The following is a 17,138-nucleotide window of genomic DNA, read 5'->3' as shown; positions in this document are numbered from 1 at the left end:
CTGAGTGTGTCCCTACTCACAGAAGCCCTCTGTCTCTCCTGTGACATCTTGAGTGTGTCCCTACTCACAGAAGCCCCCTATCTCTTGTGACAACTTGAGTGTTTTCCTACTCACAGAAACCTCTGGCTTCTTCTGTTACAGCATTCTATCATGTTCCTGTGAAAGAACAGGTTTCCAAGTGTCCCAGAATAGCTTCAGAATCCACACTGTGCCTTTCTAGGAGATCAGAGAGAAAATGGGAACAGCAGAGGTGACTTTGCCCGTCCTCCTGGACATTGACTCCTGTTGCTTCTGACTAATCAGTTCTCCAACAATAAGGACTTTGCCCTACCACACCAAGGTCCCTCCTACACCCTTTGGGTTTAAATTTCTGCCTGGAGAAGACCCACAGATTCTGCTTCCTGTTCGTCAAATGTGGCCGTCCTACACAACAGCATCGACTCAGTCCTGAGAGCTGATCATGTCACTGAACCAGCTTCATAGCTGGCTGAATGCTGCGGTCTTTGGGCTCCTGCTCCTCCTCCTCCATGTGCAGGGTGAGGCTCACTAAGGTGGTAATGGGAAATGATTAGAGTCAGAGCTGCCACAGTCTGCATGTCAGAGGCTGAACTTCTGAGAGAAAAGGTGGGGAAGGACGGGTGATGGAAATGCTATATAAAAGTGTGGGAAACTTGGGCCTCCCAATCTTCTGGTCAAAGTCCACAGATTTTTGTGGGCCCACTAGCACACAGAGCGTCAGAGATGTCCAAGATCACTCCATAGTGAGGAGACAGTTTAGTATAAGTAGCTCAGGAGAGATCTAGACAATTCCAGGAAAAGGGAGCACAAGGCATTTTCTCCTTAGTACATGGCTATGGCGGCAGCTACTAAGGACCTTTGGATAAGAATGGCAATCATCACAAATACATTAGCCCAAATGTCTGTGATCATGTGACCCCCTTCGGCCAGGAAAATGTTCTGACAACCCTCAAAGGGGTAATAGGAAAGATTCCAGGCCCTGAGGGATAGGGAAGCTCCCGTGCCCAAACTCACTACACAGTTCAGATCCTGTGTGCCCTGGTAACGGTGAGATGAAAATTTCCACAATCTGCTGGTAGCTGATCACACAAAACTAACCCTGATGCCATCTCTCCACCCAGGTCAGGACTCATCAGAAGTCAGCCCCATCAGAAGCACACACACAGGCCAGGTCCGAGGCAGCCTTGTCCAAGTCACTGATGCCAAACTCGGTGTCCACAGCTTCCTGGGAATTCCCTTTGCCAAGCCACCTGTAGGACCACTGCGTTTTGCACCTCCTGAAGCCCCTGAACCGTGGAGTGGTGTGAGAGATGGGACCTCCCATCCAGTCATGTAAGTCATCTGGCCGTGGGGTGAACAGTTGCTCTGAGCTCTGAGCCATGCTGAAGTCTTTCCTCCATCTCAGTCCACAGCAGTTTTCTCTCACTGTGGGGAGTCTGCCACGCATGTTTCTACCACATGTGCTGAGGTTGAGTAGAACAACCTTGCCAGTCTCCTGCATCAGAGCTTGGCACCCATGTGAGTTACATGCACGTACGATAGAGAAGAACTAAAATAAAATTGTTCACAGATTCAAATTAAGCCCAGTGTGCTCTGCCACAATGGGAGGGCTCTCTAGGTGTGATTTGTGTGATCTATTAAGCAGAGAACACCCCTGAATCCAGTAGAATACACTTCAGGTCCCGGGGTGTACGGCAGGATGGGTACTTCCTAATTCCACCCTCACAGCCACTGTGACAACCTATGGGGCCAAACAACACTGAGCAAGGAACATGAATATGTGACTAATTCGCTCTGAAGACAGCATAGGAACAAGACTTCCTTGAGAGTCTGTCCATGGGATGAAGGTTTTCTCACTGCCCTTTAGGGCAGTATTGTCCCCTGATTCCTCTAGCACCTGTGGAGTACAAAACTCCAACATTGCAATCTAAGTTTGTTTTCTGTTCCTGCAATAAATTAGCAACAAAAGCAACATAGGAGAGAAAGTTACTATTAACGGTCCATCACACGCAGGAATTCACAGTGAAGGCAAATTGAAGGGGCTGATCACATCCTATCCATGATCAGGACCAGAGAGTAGAAAACGCTTGCATGCATGCTAATGCTCAGGTCATTTTTTCCAGTGAATGTCACCACATAAGTCATTCCATAAAGACACCTAGAAGTCTCTATATCCCAGACTCAGAAAAAATGACACCTGGGCCCTACCCAACCGGAGTACTCCCTTGCAATCTCACTCCATCCTCTCTTTCAAGGAGCCTGTGACCATTACCTTGGTGGGAAGAGACTTTAGAGAGATAACATGTGTTAACGGGACATCTTGGGGGATAGCCGCCGAGAAAAGATCCAGGCTCACATTTGCCTTCGACCACCATATGTCTCTTGGAATATCTGACTGCTATTTCCATCAGGTGTCTCCAAAACCTTGAAATGATGAATTCAGAGGGCCTGAATGATATAAAGCTGACCCTGCCTCCCATCTCTATGTCTGAGGACTGTCTGTATCTCAACATTTACACACCAGCTCATGCCCATGAGGGCTCTAACCTGCCTGTGAGTGTGTCCAGACATGGTCAGCTTGGGAGAGGGCACGTTTTCCAAGATGATTAGAAGGGACAAAAACAACCTGAGCTCCACTGCAGAGTGAACTCTTAGAAAAGCCCTGTCCTATTTGGGCCAAAGGAGATCTTCTCAGCCACACTAAGAAGCTGGAACCTAGATATGGGACACAGGGCACTAGAGCACTGAACAAAGGCTCTATCTCTTTTATAAAAGAGCGAGAGGATTCATTCTGCAGCCTGAGCCCTGTACAACCACTGACCTCTTCATTGAGGTCACCCATTTCTACTTTTGTATTATCTGGTCTGCCAATGAGAGTTGACGATCCTTTCCAGTTTAAATCTGGAGAGATATCCATGGAGTCGCCACTCTTTGCTCCACTATTAGGAGTCTGAATAATGATTACATTGCTATATACATAGAGCCATTCCTTTAAAGTGAAATACATGGTGGTAATGGGGATTAGAAACATCCTAATGGGGCTACTTGAGGACCCTGTCTATGACCGAGGCCCTGAGGATTTGCATGTATTTGTGTAGCTGCACAGAAGTTGATACTCTTAAGTAATCCTGCAGAGCTTGGACTGCCTAACAGCTTCCTGGCATCTCTTTTGACTTCTCCAGGTGATGGTGTGGATTCATGGTGGTGGTCTGGTTGTAGGAATGGCTTCCATGTATGATGGGTCCATTCTGGCAGTCACTGAGGATGTGGTGGTGGTCACTATCCAGTACCGCCTGGGTGTCCTGGGCTTCTTCAGGTGAGCCTGGGCTGGGGTGGACAATGGCAGCTGAGAAGAACCTGGACAGCGCCCTTTGATCCATGTCCTTCCACTTCTCAGCACTGGAGACCAGCACGCCAGAGGCAACTGGGGCTACCTGGACCAAGTGGCCGCCCTGCGCTGGGTCCAGCAGAACATCGCCCACTTTGGAGGCAACCCTGACCTTGTCACCATCTTTGGCGAGTCAGCAGGTGGCACAAGTGTGTCTTCACTTGTTGTGTCCCCCATGTCCAAAGGACTCTTCCACAGAGCCATCATGCAGAGTGGAGTGGCCCTGCTGCCTGACCTTATTTCTGAAACCCACGAGGGGGTCTACACTGTGAGTGCCCTCAGCCATCATAGACAGAGTCTGCCCCATCAGCCTTCATCTTCTGGAACTCTATTATCCTGTTCAGTGGGGGAGGGGGAAATAAGGGCCTGGGAAACAGTTTCTTTCCAGTAATTTCTCAGAAACTCAGGGGTTAGCATCTACTCACATCTACTTCATACAGGGTGCGTGTGTTATCTGACCAGCAACCTGCTCCTAGCAGCTTCCTTCATGGGCAAAATAAACATGCACTTGGGAGATGGTTTAGAGGTTATTTTTAAGTGCTTGGAGAACAAGCCCGAGTACCTCAGTTCAGATTCCCATAACTCACAAAAGGCTGGGCCTAGTAATGTTTGTTTGTAATTCCAATATTCCTGTGGTTGGGTGGGAACCAGAGACAAGGGAATCCATGGATGTTCACATAGCAGCTCAGCGAGTGTAGGAGGAGCAGAAGAAGAACATATCCTCTCTGAAATAAGGGGTGTGGGTGTCCTTAAAGAAAGGGAACTTTCTCCTCTAACATTCGCATACAAATGGTGACACATTTATTCATCTCTTCTACACAGAACACAGACAGATGGGTGGAAAAATCAAACTACTCTAAACAAAAAGAACAAGTATGCAGGCTGGAAGGGGACTGCTTAGTACCTGTCACCTTTGACAAAGGGAATGAACTTAGACTTATTCCAATCAACACACAACACACAGTAAGCGTGAGGATTAGGTGCAATCACATCTAGTTGGAATTGAGAAAGCTCTTTCCCTGCTTATTACAGACAGTGGCAAATCTGTCTGGATGTGAGACCATGGACTCAGAGGGTCTGGTGCACTGTCTGAGAGGCAAGAGTGAAGCAGAGATTCTGGTCATTTTTAAGGTTTGTATAATCGTGTGTCTGGAAGGATCTGGTCACTCTTTTTTTTTTTTACTTCTGTGTACAATATGACACCAAGATATACTGTTCTAAATGTAGATTCTCTTCCAGAGTGAACAGAGTACCCTGAAACTAGTGAGAAATGAGAAAACAGTGGAGGTAACTCAGTGAATCAGCATATGTATTTCATTGACATTCAGCACTGATTTTAATGCCTTTCAGGTCTTCAAGATGATCCCTGCCGTGGTAGATGGGGTATTTCTACCCAGGCATCCCCGAGAGTTGTTGGCTTCTGTGGGTTTTCACCCTGTCCCCAGCATCATTGGTGTCAACAATGATGAGTATGGTTTGATCATCCCCATGGTGAGTCTCAGTTCCAATCCTTTGGGAGCCTGCAATGCTAAGCAGTGGGAATTCAATACATCTTTAATCCTTTAATCTAAGCCCATCAGATCTCACACTTATCAGTCTCTTCTGCCTCCCAGGTCATGGGCTCTGCTAAGACAATAAAGAAAATAACAAGAGAGAACCTGCAGGCTGTTCTGAAGAATACAGCAGCACAAATGGTGAGATACCTCTGGCCCTGTCCAAATAGAGAGGTGCCTCATATTCGAGAGATTCCTATTAACAAAGGTCAGTGTAGATCTTAGGGTTATAGTTTGGGTTCCTATTGTGAAGAGACACCGTGACCATACAAACTCTTATAAAGGAAAACATTTTATTTTGGGGGGAGGTCACAGTTATTGAAGTTTAGTCCACTATCTTCATATGTGACATAGCAGTGTGCAAGCAGACATGATGCTATAAAAGGAACAGAGATTCCTACATCTTGAATCCCAGGCAACAGGAAATGATCTGAACCACTGGGTGAGACTGAATCATATATGAGACCTCAAAGCCTACTCCCACAGTGACACACTTTCTCTAAACAAGGCCATACCTGCTCCAACAAAGCCATGCCTCCTAATAGTGCCACTACCTGTGGGGATAATTGCTCTCAAACCACTACAGTATACACGTGTATACTGTATATACATGTGTATACACGTGTATACTGTAGTGTGGTGACCTTAGAACATGAAGCTTTTTACTTTATAGCCTACCTCATCCCAGGCCCCATTCTCCCCATACAACGGCTGCTCCTTCCTAAGCTACAACATGGCTAACTAACCTCATCTTCCCGGCTCTTCTTGTTGTAGATGCTGCCTCTTGAATGTAGCGACCTGATAATGGAGGAGTACATGGGGGACACTGAGGACCCACAGACCCTCCAAATACAGTTCAGAGAGATGATGGCAGACTTCATGTTTGTTGTCCCTGCACTCCAAGTAGCACATTTTCAACGTGAGTACATCTGTAACAAGGCTTAGGGGAGCAGTTCAGAGATGTGAATCATGGGTGACCACTGTGGATATGTAATATCCAGGTCTCATGTCTATTAAAGAGAGTGACCTCTGGGTACAGAGGAGAAAATGAGTTGCTGATAATCTATTGACTTGACATAAACATCCAGTTAGGAAGGCCATGAGCACTGTTTTGCCATAATTTTTTTCCACAGCTAGAGCTCCAGCCTAGAACTTTCTCTCCCCTTTAACATTTATGATTCCGGGTAACTTTATATTACAGTATATTATCAGAAAATATGTATTAGAAGAGCTCAAGGTAAGGGGCTACTAAGTCACCTTTTGTACCCACCTCTAGGTTCCCATGCCCCTGTCTACTTCTATGAGTTCCAACATCAGCCCAGCTTTGTAAAGGATGTCAGGCCACCCCACGTGAAAGCTGACCATGGTGATGAGGTGTTTTATGTCTTTGGGGCCTTCTTCTCTGGCATGAAACGTGAGTCTTCTTTATTTTTCTTGAAGTAAATGAGGTCACAGATGATTCCCTGGGGTTTACTGAGCTCTCAGTCCTTTTGAGGAAACCTAGGCTCTGGGAGAGAATAAAATCATGTGTGTACCATATCATAGCCTAAAGAATTAATCAGGATTAGAATCTTGACACGTCCCAGTCCTGCCTGTGATGGAGAGGATAGCACATTAGGGCAGGAATTCCATTAGAGATACGCATGGATGGGGATGCTGTATGGTGAAGAATGGAGGTAGCAAAGCCAATAGTTTGTGGTCAGACAGCAGCTGGAATTGGGGGTGTGAAGTGTGAGCTGGCAGATGTGTGAGGTGTCATGGACTTCAACATTTTTTTCCTCGTGACTCCAGGAGACCTCACTGAGGAAGAGCTTCTGAACATGAGGATGATGAAGTACTGGGCCAACTTTGCAAGACATGGGTGAGAACATGCCTCTCTCTCAACCTTCCGGGTGTGGGACCCTCTCTAGGACTCCCTTTTAGGTGGTGATCTTTTCAGCATGCATGGCTCTGTCATCACATGATAGAGTTTTCTTTACCCATTGGCATGTTTATATGAATTCTTTGTAGCTATCCGACACTGGTCATCTCACAGTGCCCTGGCTGGGTAGGCCATAGTGCTATGGAATTGTTCTTTAGATCATGTCTCTTAGAGAGAAACATAAAATAGTTCAGGTTCTCTTTCCTCATGTGGAGCAGAAACTCGTTTGTTTCCTTATAAAGGGGCCTATCCCTTTATCAGGGAACATGCAACATCAGACCCCTTAATCATTGGCCTGATTGTTCCACTGCCCTGACCCAAATCAGGGGATCAGTCTTTGAATCAGAGTAACCTCACTCTTCCATGCTGGCTGGGCATATCCACAGGAACCCCAACAGCGAGGGTCTACCCTACTGGCCCATGATGGACGATGACGAGCAGTACCTGCAGCTGGACATCCAGCCTGCTGTGGGCCGAGCCCTGAAGGCCAGAAGGCTGCAGTTCTGGACCCAGACTCTGCCCCAGAAGATCCAGGAGCTACAGGGGGCCCGGGACAAGCATACAGAGCTCTAGCACCCTGTGTGAAGAATGGTATGTGGGGTTGCCTGCTGATGGGGTCACCTTGAGGTTCCCAAAATGTCTTGAGGAACCTGGGTTGATCCTAACACATAACCTCTGCACTAGTCTGTTCTTCTACATTTATCATGAATCTTCTGAATGTGACTCTATCCAGTTGGGTCATCTTTAGTTGGGCCCACTCAATGAATGCTCCATAACAATGTGGATGTGTGAGCTCCAAAGTACCCATTTCTTTTCATACTCCACAGGGACGAGGCCCCTTCTGGTCTTCCTTAAGCTCTCATCCTCGCTGTCCTGTTCTCTAAGACCAAACCAGTCTTTAAGTGAAGCAGAAATGTTGGAAAATGTTAATATGGATTCTTAGGAGAACCCATATCATATGTATAGGAAGTTAAGGCCTATAAGGCCAAAAGGAGCCAATCTGGAGTCTGCGTGGAGTTGCCTAAGGTCCTGTCTGTGTCTAGCCCATAAGGAGCTACTAAGTGGTGTTTCCTGAGTGCCTAGCAACAGGCGCTGTCAGAGGTCCTCTGACCGTGCCTAGCCAATGAGAGCATGAGATGTCAACTGTCAGTGGCTCAGAACACCTGAGTGCTGGCAAGGTATTTACATTGTTCCCTGTTTTTAAATAAATGAGTCTGCTGTGAGCCTTCTACCTGACTCCCTGTGTCTGTGTTCATTGATATCACACCTTTCCACCCCCTCCCCCAAGGAAGATATTAGGATCCAGCAACACACATGGGTGAGGTGTGTCAAAATCACCTGCCCTCTTTCATCAGGTTCATACTTTTGGAGACCACAGGTTTACTGTATTGTGATGACTAGCTCTCTGACTCAAAGATGATATACCTTGTGTTTTCACTGTTAGATGGGATAATTAGTAGTTCTCACGATCCCTGGCTTTTCTGGTCAGCCAGCAGGGAGTGTTCCTGCTGTTGGGCTTTCCTCCAACCCACCCTGCACCCAAGCCTGCCTTTTCACCTGTGAGGTCCTTGGAATCATGCAACACAGCCTGCTCCAGTGCTGAGGGAACCTACGGGAGGGTAGACCAAAAAAACTCCCAAGGACAAAGACAGCCACAGCAAATATTGGACCAAGACACCAAGACACTGCTGGCCTCATTTGAAGGATGAGATGGGGAAGCACCAATGCAAGAATTCCTCCAACATCCTAAAAAGCAACATGGTAACACTGAATTTCCTCAGTGTCTGATTTTGTTAATTTGGGTATTCTCTCTCTGCCTTTGGACTAGTTTGGATCAAAAAAATCATTCATTACAATCAAGTAGGCTTCATCCCAAAGATGCAGGGCTGGTTCAACATATGAAAATCTATCAATGCAATCCATCATATAAATAAACTGAAAGAAAAAAACATATGATCATTTCATTTAGACGCTGAAAAAGCATTTGACAAAATGCAACACCCCTTCATGATAAAGGTCTTGGAGAGATTATGGATACAAGGATCATATATAAATATAATAAAGCAATATACAGCAAGCCAACAGCTAACATCAAATTAAATGGAGAGAAACTTAAGGAAATTCCATTAAAATCAGGAATAAGACAAGGCTGTCCACTCTCTTCATATCTCTTCAACATAGTGCTTGAAGTTCTAGTAATAGCAATAAGACAACGTAAGGAGATCAATGGAATTCAAATTGGAAAGAAGAAATAAAACCTTCGTTATTTGTAGATGATACGATAGTGTGACCCCAAAAACTCTACCAGAGAACTCCTACAGTTGATAAACACCTTTAGTGATGTGGCAGGATACAAGATCAACTCAAAAAAATCAGTAGCCCTCCTATAAACAAAGGATAAAGAAGCAGAGAGGGAAATATGAGAAACATTACCTTTCACAATAGCCACAAACAGCATAAAGTATCTTGGGGTAACACTAACCAAGGAACTGAAAGACCTATTTGACAAGAACTTTAAGTCTTTGAAGAAAGAAATTAAAGAAGATACCAGAAAATGGGAAGATCTTCCATGCTCTTGGATTGGGAGGATCAACATAGTAAAAATGGCAATCCTACCAAAAGCAATCTATAGATTCAATGCAATCCCCATCAAAATTACAACACAATTCTTCACAGACCTTGAGAGAACAGTAATCAACTTTATATGGAAAAACAAAAAAACCCAGGATAGCCAAAACAATCCTATACAATAAAGGAACTTCCGGAGGCATTACCATCCCTGACATCAAGCTCTATTACAGAGTTACAGTAATGAAAACAGCTTGGGATTGGCATTAAAACAGAGACACTGACCAAAGGAATTGAATTGAAGACCCAGATATTAATCCAAAACTATGAACACCCGATTTTTGACAAAAAGCCAAAATTATACAATAGGGAAAAAAAAGAAAGCATCTTCAACAAATGGTACTGGCATAACTGGATGTCAACCTGTAGAAGAATGAAAATAGATCCATATCTATCACCATGCACAAAACTCAAGTCCAAATGGGTTAAAGACTTCAACATAAATCTGACCACACTGAACCTGGTAGAGGAGAAAGTGGGAAGTAGCCTTCAATGCATGGGCACAGGAGACCACATCCTAAGTATAACCCCAGTAGCCCAGACAATAAGAGCAACAATGAATAAATGGGATGGTCTGAAACTGAGAAGCTTCTGTAAAGCAAAAGACACTGTCAATAAGACAAAAAGGCAACCCACTGAATGGAAAAAGATCTTCACCAACCCCACATCAGACAAAGGTCTGATCTCCAAAATATATAAAGAACTCAAGAAACTAGACATTAAAATTCTAAATAATCCAATTAAAAAATTGGGTACTGAACTAAACAGAGAATTCTCAACAGAAGTATTTCAAATGGTCAAAAGATACTTACCGAAATTTTCAACTTCCTTACATATCAGGAAATACAAATCAAAACAACTTTCAGATACCATCTTACACCTGTCGGATTGGCTAAAATCAAAAATACCAATGATGGCTTATGATGGGGAGGATGTGGAATAGGGGGAACACTCATCCATTGCTGGTGGGAATGCAAACTTGTGCATAGCCAGGAATCCACAAGGATGATCCCAGCTAGGACCCTAAGCAATAGTGGAGAGGGTGCCTGAACTGGCCTTCCCCTGTAATCAGACTGACAAGTACCTTAATTGTCATCATAAAAACTTCATCCAGCAACTGATGGAAACAGATGCAGAGGTCCACAACTAGAACTGGGCTGAGCTCCCAGAGTCCACTTGAAGAGAGGGAGGAGCATTAATATGAGCAAAGGGGTCAAGATCATAGTGGGGAGCCGGCTGGTGGTGGCACACGCCTTTAATCCCAGCACGCGGGAGGCAGAGGCAGGCGGATCTCTGTGAGTTCGAGGCCAGCCTGGTCTACAAGAGCTAGTTCTAGGATAGGAACCAAAAACTACGGAGAAACCCTGTCTCAAAAAGTCCAAAAAAAAAAAAAAGATCATAGTGGGGATACACACAGAAACACCTTATCTGAGCTAGTAGGAATTCACTGACTCCGAGATGACAGCAGAGGGACCTGCATAGGTCCAAACTGGGCCCTCTGAAGGGGGGTGACAGTTGTGTAGCTGGGGCAGTTTGTGGGGCCACTGGCAGTAAGACCAGTATTTATGCCTAGTGTATGATATTGCTTTTTGAAGCCCATTCTCCTTGGAGGGGTACCTTACTCAGCCTAGATATAGGGAGAAGGGTCTTGGTCCTGCCTCAAGATGATGTGCTTAGACTTTGTCGACTCCCCATGGGAATGGAAGCCTTACCCTCTGAGGAGTGAATGGGGGCTTGAGGGCAGGGAAGGTGGAGGGAGGAGCAGGAAAAGGGGAGGGATTGGGAACTGGGATTCGCATGTAAAATTAGAAAAGATGGTTTTTAAAAAAATAAATATTTAAAAACAAAAACTATTCAAAGTTGGCTCCCACACCATCCCCCAGATAGTCAGGTGTAGCTAGGTGTGAACTCCAGGATGCTGCAGCTTGCTAGTGTTCTTGTGATTCTGAGACCCCCTCCTTCTGGACTTGTATGCTTGGACACCCCACCAAATGTCAGGTGAGGGCTGGCCAGTGGCTTAGCCACTTACGGAGCTTGCTGCCAAGGATAACAACCTAAGTTTTGTCCCTGGACCCCTATAGTGGAAAGAGAGAACTGACTACTATAAATTTTCTTCTGACATGTACGTGATGGATTTGAGCGGACACATGGATACATACATATATGCGCACAATACATGAGTGAATGTGGGAAATGAATACCCAGTAAAACATTTGTCAAGTGGCTAAATAAATGGCTAGAAGTTGATATCAGCAGGAGCTGGCGATGATGTGAGTACCCACATTATGGAGGTGGAGGCAGAAGAGCCAACCAGGATTTCAGCGTCTTTCAAAGAAACTGCTAAGACCTCAACAGGGAGAGCATCTGCAGAACTCAAGATCACCATATTGAAGAGGGACCCTGAGGATGGACTCACTGTTCTATGAGTCTTGACAACATAGAGGTTTCATGAGGATGAGGTCACACTTAGAGCTCCTGCCCTCTCACTTCTCTCCATCTGAGAAATCCTTGAGTGTGTTCCTACTCACAGAAGCCCCGTGGCTTCTCCTGTTACAGCTTTCTGCTCCTTGATCCTTCACTCCCATACCACATTGGGTTGGTGAGTAAAAGGGTCAGGGGTCATGATGACTCCATGTTCAAGGACAGGGATCTTGGCATTCCAGAAGGACTTCAGATCCCATGCCATGTCTATCCAAGAGTCCAGGGAAGGAGCAGAACACGTGAAGAAGCTGATTCCTTGACCCTGAAGGCCTCTCAGCCAAACAACCAATCATGTTTAGTCAAGCAATTGAGGGTAGAGAGAGCAGCCCACCATTAAGGGCTGGGACCACAGACTGGACAGAGTTGCATCGGAGTTGCTACATTAAATCAGTGAGCAAGCTTGGATAGGGAAAGACATGGCTGTCCTGCTCAGAGAAACAGACAAGCACCAAGGAGGAATTTCAGCAGTGTTAAGCCCTGGATCCATAGATTATCATGTCTGGAAAGACAGAGTGAAGGTAAATTCTCAGATGGCCCTGCAGGCTGACATTGATCCTTTATCACTTCCTCCAAAACATCAGCTTTGTATGATCCTAATCCTGTACTCTTCGATGTGTCCTGCCAGGATCTTCGTGATTATTAAATCCTGATACAGACTTGTATCTTCAGCTTGATTGGACACTTTGAGAGCCCAGGCTGTCCCCAGTGTTGGGATGAGCAGGGACCCATTAAGTGTTTGTTAAGTAGAGGCCAGGAAGTGAGGACTCAATGGATAGAGGAACTTTCTAGAAGGCCAGAGGACATGAGCTGGATCCCCATACCCACCTAGTGACAGGAGTGATCTCACTGGCAGTTTTCCACAGACATGCCCTGATATTCTCTCTCTCTCTCTCTCTCTCTCTCTCTCTCTCTCTCTCTCTCTCTCTCTCTCTCTCACACACACACACACACGCACATACACAATAAAGAAACAGGAAAAATTGAAAGTGTTTTACAAGTAGATAAAGAACTAGGAAGTCGATTTCAGCAGGAGTTTGCTTAAAGAGGAAACAGATTACAGAGGCGGAGTGAATGGGGATCTGACTGACAAGTGCCAGAGTTGCAATGCATCCGTCAAGCAGCCACGACCTGTACAGAGGGTTTGTGGATCCTAAGATCTCAGGGATGGTCACATTCTGATTCCTCTCCATCTGGGGTATCTTCAGGATTTACCTACTCAGATGACCGCTGTTCTTTCTACAATGGCTTCTCCTCTTTTTGTCCCCTGACATCTGAGCACTGAGAACAAGGACAGCCGTCACGGTTTGAGTTCATTTAAGTTTTCATACAGGATTCCTGATTTCACAGAATTGCTTTAGATGCCATGATATCTCTTTCTAGGAGGCCAAAGAGCAAGAACAAAGATTGCTTGGCCTGCCGCCGGCCTTCACCTCTTTGACAATAAGGACTTTGCCCCACCCTGCTGAGTTTCTGTTACTTTATTGTAGGTCCAACGTTCTGCCTGCGCAAGGCCCACACATTCTCTTTTCTGTCCATGACACACAGCAACACGGACTCAGGCTAGGAGCCGACCATGAAACTGCAAAGATTTCCTAGATGGCTGAAGGCTGTGACCTGTGGGCTCCTGCTTCTCTTCCTGCATGTACAAGGTGAGACTCTTTCAGTGAGCACTGAGGACCAGGGTCAGGGCCGCCCAGATCTGCAGAGTGGGCAGCTTGTCTTACAGGAGGGAAGGAACCAACAAGGGAGCAGTTGGTATAGATGGCAGATAAAAGGGTGGGAATTATGGACCTCCCAGTACCCACACCAAAAGCCACACAACGAGCCCTGCAGCACCCAGTGGCTAGAGATATCTTACTACAAAAGCCATCCAGGATAAGGAGGTCTGAGCAGTACTGGACCTGCAGATTAGGGGAAAGAACCAAGGGGACATTTCCTTCCTCCGTGCGTGTGTGTAGCTGCTACAGAACTCTGGATGATCACGAAAGTAATACATCCATGCTGCCAAGCGGCTCTGAGGATGTCTCCTTGTTGGTCACACGCTTGCACAGCCACCACTCAAATGAGCATGAGCTATGTTCCTGGACATCGGGATGATAAAGAAACTCCTATCCCCACATCTCATAGCTAATCCCAGGCACCCCAGATTCCCTTCCCCATGGACCCTAGAGAAAATGAGGTGGGAAACAACAGTTTGGTGGCAGCTGCCTGAGTAGGACTAACCCTGATGTCATCTCTCCCAGGCCAGGACTCAGCCAGCCCCATCAGGAACACACACACAGGCCAGGTTAGAGGAAGCCTCGTAAAGGTGGAAAACACTGAAGTTGGTGTCCACAGATTCCTGGGAATCCCCTTTGCCAAGCCACCTGTAGGACCATTGCGTTTTGCACCCCCTGAAGCCCCTGAACCTTGGAGTGGTGTGAGAGATGGGACCTCCTATCCAGCCATGTAAGTTCTGGGGGTCAGAGGACTTTCAGCCTCTGGGGTGAGAATGTGCTCTGAGTTCTGGGCCAGAATGAGGGGCTTCCTTCATCCCAACCCCACAGAAGTTTTCTGTCTGGGATATGTAGTCTGTCATGCATTTTTAGATGCATGACTGAGGATTCTAACAAAGCAACTTTGCCAATCTCCTGGGTCATAGTCCGGTTCCTGTAAGGAGTTGTCTCTCAGTTTTGCAGTGACAAAGAGATTAAAAAAAAAAAGGTTCCAAGATTCAGATTGTGCCAAGTGATGTCTGCCACCATGGAAGAGATCTAGGGACAAGGGCCAATATAAGCACACTAACCAGCCAAAGCCCACGGTCTAGTGCCAAGTACTGTAAGTAAGTCTCTCAGGAGGGCATCAGGGATGTGTCCTTAGCCACTCCATCCTCAGCACTCACTGGGACAATCCATAGAGCCAAGTGCCATTGTTTAAAAAAATGTCTAAAAGCTTCCTCTGGAAACTACATGTGAATGCAAATTACCCTATGTTTCTGGATGTGGGGTGAAAACCACCCCACTACTGTTTGGGACATTGTTGTTCACTGACTCCATAGGAGCTGTGTAGGCAGAGCACCACATTATCCAGGTATCTTCACTCTGTTTCTTGTTGCTGGGGTAACATACCTCATAAAGTCAACTGTAGGCAGAAACAGTTTTTTATGGGTCACAGTTCCACATGACCATCCATTGCAAGGGGAACTTATAGGACTGGAACATCACCTCTTTAACATCAGAGATCAAAGAACGCATCCATATCTGTTAGGGGTCGGTTGCCTCCTCTGCTCCTTCCTAGAGAATGGCGCCACTCAGGGTTGGGAACAGTCCTACCTCTACTCACAGAACCAAGAAAATCCCCATAGGCTTCCCTGATCTAGACAATCCTTCATTGAGTCTAAATCCCCCAGGTGATGCTCTGTTGCTTCGAGTGAGAAATCAAAACTAAGCACCTCAACAGGAATTATGGAGTACAAAGAGAAGTGGTTTTTCGCTGTGTACAGGAAATTATTCTCACTGAGCCTCCTGGAGTTCTCTAGATACTAGGCTCAGAAAGAATAACATATACGCCCTCACCCAAGTGCAGGTGTCTCTGGAAACCTGGTTCATTTCACTGAGCCTGTAGCCTTTACCTTGGTAGGGAAGGGCTTGAGAGTGTACTCATGCTTTAGGGGAACATCTTGAAGAAAAGTGGCCAAAAGTCTCTGAGAGAAAAACCATACATAAACCCATTTTTGACTATCAGACATCTCTTGTAATAACTGTCTGTCATTGTCACCAGGTGTCCACAAAATGATGATATGATGAATTCAGAGGGTCTGAAGATGAGAAAACACCTCATGCCTCCCATCTCTATGTCCGAGGACTGCCTGTATCTCAACATCTACACACCAGCGCATGCCCGTGAGGGCTCTAACCTGCCTGTGAGAGTTGGGCCACGGTCAACTGGGTGGGGGTGGCGATTTCTCTCTCAGGAGGATTAGAAGGCATAAAATCAACTGAGTTCCACTGCGGTGTAGACCCTAATGAAAAGTCTTTTCCTAATGTGTCCACGACAGCCTTCTCAGTCATGGTGGGCAGCTAACCCCTGGATATAGGACACTGAGCACTGGAACTCTGAGAGGTCAGGGTTGTGCGCCATGGGCTCACTCAGGACATTCTCAACAAACTTGAGCCTTAGAGCCCAGGCAGGAATCCAAGGATGAACATTGAGATAAGCCAAATTTCCAAGTTTGGGATATTGGTTGTGCCAATGAGATTTGGTGATGCTTTTGATTCATAATTAGGAAAACTCCTATGGACACGCCCTTCTCCACATTTTTGAGGAGTCTGGGAGTGATAGGGACATCACTCTGGACTTAAATCCATTAATCCAAACTGAGATTCCTGGTGCAACAGTGGGGCTTGGAAATACACTGATGAGACTCTGTTCCTCACCTGTGGCCTGGATCTAAGATGCTGAGGAGTCCTGTGTGTGTTTAGCTGCACAGATATAAAGGAGACACTAATCTGGGACACAGTCCCTCTTGAACTTGTGCCTGAAAGAACCTCCTGACATCTCTCTTGACTTCTCCAGGTGATGGTGTGGATCCATGGTGGTGCTCTGGTTGTAGGAATGGCCTCCATGTATGATGGGTCCATACTGGCAGCCACTGAGGATGTGGTGGTGGTCACTATCCAGTACCGCCTGGGTGTCCTGGGCTTCTTCAGGTGAGCCTGGGCTGGGCTGGGCAATGGCAGCTCAGAAGAACCTGGACAGCCCTTTGATCCGTGTCCCTTCCATTTCTCAGCACTGGAGACCTGCACGCCAGAGGCAACTGGGGCTACCTGGACCAAGTGGCCGCCCTGCGCTGGGTCCAGCAGAACATCGCCCACTTTGGAGGCAACCCTGACCTTGTCACCATCTTTGGCGAGTCAGCAGGTGGTGCAAGTGTGTCTTCACAGGTTGTGTCCCCCCTGTCCAAAGGACTCTTCCACAGAGCCATCATGGAGAGTGGAGTAGCCGTGTTGCCTGGCCTCATCTCCAGTTCCTCTGAGGTGGTTTATGGAGTGAGTGCACTCTATTCCTCCAGCCCTGACCTGCTGTCTTAGCGCTCACTCTCTAGGACTCTGCTGCTGCCATCAGTCGGGAGAATGAGGACCATGGGAAGTAACTTCCCTCAGTACTTTCT

General features: G+C 46.4%; 2 protein-coding genes across 4 annotated transcripts in view; both read left to right on the top strand.

Moving 5' to 3' along the window:
- Nucleotides 1-350: 350 nt before the first annotated feature.
- Nucleotides 351-8,116, top strand: LOC126502548 (acylcarnitine hydrolase-like). 3 transcript variants are annotated; one of them, XM_050143637.1, is made up of 13 exons: nucleotides 351-536; nucleotides 1,140-1,350; nucleotides 2,430-2,571; nucleotides 3,201-3,334; nucleotides 3,416-3,674; nucleotides 4,439-4,537; nucleotides 4,757-4,897; nucleotides 5,020-5,100; nucleotides 5,734-5,878; nucleotides 6,236-6,373; nucleotides 6,751-6,820; nucleotides 7,267-7,471; nucleotides 7,708-8,116. In XM_050143637.1, exons 1-12 carry the CDS (start codon nucleotides 461-463, stop codon nucleotides 7,451-7,453), a joined length of 1,683 nt encoding a protein of 560 aa, XP_049999594.1. In that variant the 5' UTR covers nucleotides 351-460; the 3' UTR covers nucleotides 7,454-7,471; nucleotides 7,708-8,116. The 3 variants fall into 3 exon arrangements, with proteins under 3 accessions (XP_049999594.1, XP_049999595.1, XP_049999596.1); XM_050143638.1 differs by having other exon boundaries at nucleotides 396-536; nucleotides 1,240-1,350; XM_050143639.1 differs by lacking the exon at nucleotides 2,430-2,571 and having other exon boundaries at nucleotides 396-536; nucleotides 1,240-1,350.
- A 5,337-nt stretch (nucleotides 8,117-13,453) lies between these two features.
- LOC126502549 (pyrethroid hydrolase Ces2e-like) overlaps nucleotides 13,454-17,138 on the top strand; it is an 8,056-nt gene continuing 4,371 nt past the window's right edge. Inside the window, exons 1-5 of the mRNA XM_050143640.1 lie at nucleotides 13,454-13,638; nucleotides 14,233-14,437; nucleotides 15,749-15,890; nucleotides 16,544-16,677; nucleotides 16,758-17,016. Of these exons, the coding sequence (XP_049999597.1) occupies nucleotides 13,563-13,638; nucleotides 14,233-14,437; nucleotides 15,749-15,890; nucleotides 16,544-16,677; nucleotides 16,758-17,016 (816 nt within the window). The 5' untranslated portion in view covers nucleotides 13,454-13,562. The remainder of the gene's footprint in view (nucleotides 13,639-14,232; nucleotides 14,438-15,748; nucleotides 15,891-16,543; nucleotides 16,678-16,757; nucleotides 17,017-17,138) is intronic.

Source organism: Alexandromys fortis, unplaced genomic scaffold (assembly GCF_014885135.2).
Source record: "Alexandromys fortis isolate MF-2015 unplaced genomic scaffold, M_Fortis_MF-2015_v1.1 scaffold_1, whole genome shotgun sequence".
Lineage (NCBI taxonomy): Eukaryota > Metazoa > Chordata > Mammalia > Rodentia > Cricetidae > Alexandromys > Alexandromys fortis.
This window is presented reverse-complemented; position numbering and strand designations above follow the sequence as displayed.

Excerpts from the sequence above, each read along its gene's own strand:
- LOC126502548 (XM_050143637.1), top strand. The coding sequence starts at position 461 with ATGTCACTGAACCAGCTTCATAGCTGGCTGAATGCTGCGGTCTTTGGG. Across the intron at positions 2,572-3,200 it reads ATGAGGGCTCTAACCTGCCT|GTGATGGTGTGGATTCATGG; the intron begins GTGAGTGTGTCC and ends TGACTTCTCCAG. Across the intron at positions 3,675-4,438 it reads CCCACGAGGGGGTCTACACT|ACAGTGGCAAATCTGTCTGG; the intron begins GTGAGTGCCCTC and ends TGCTTATTACAG.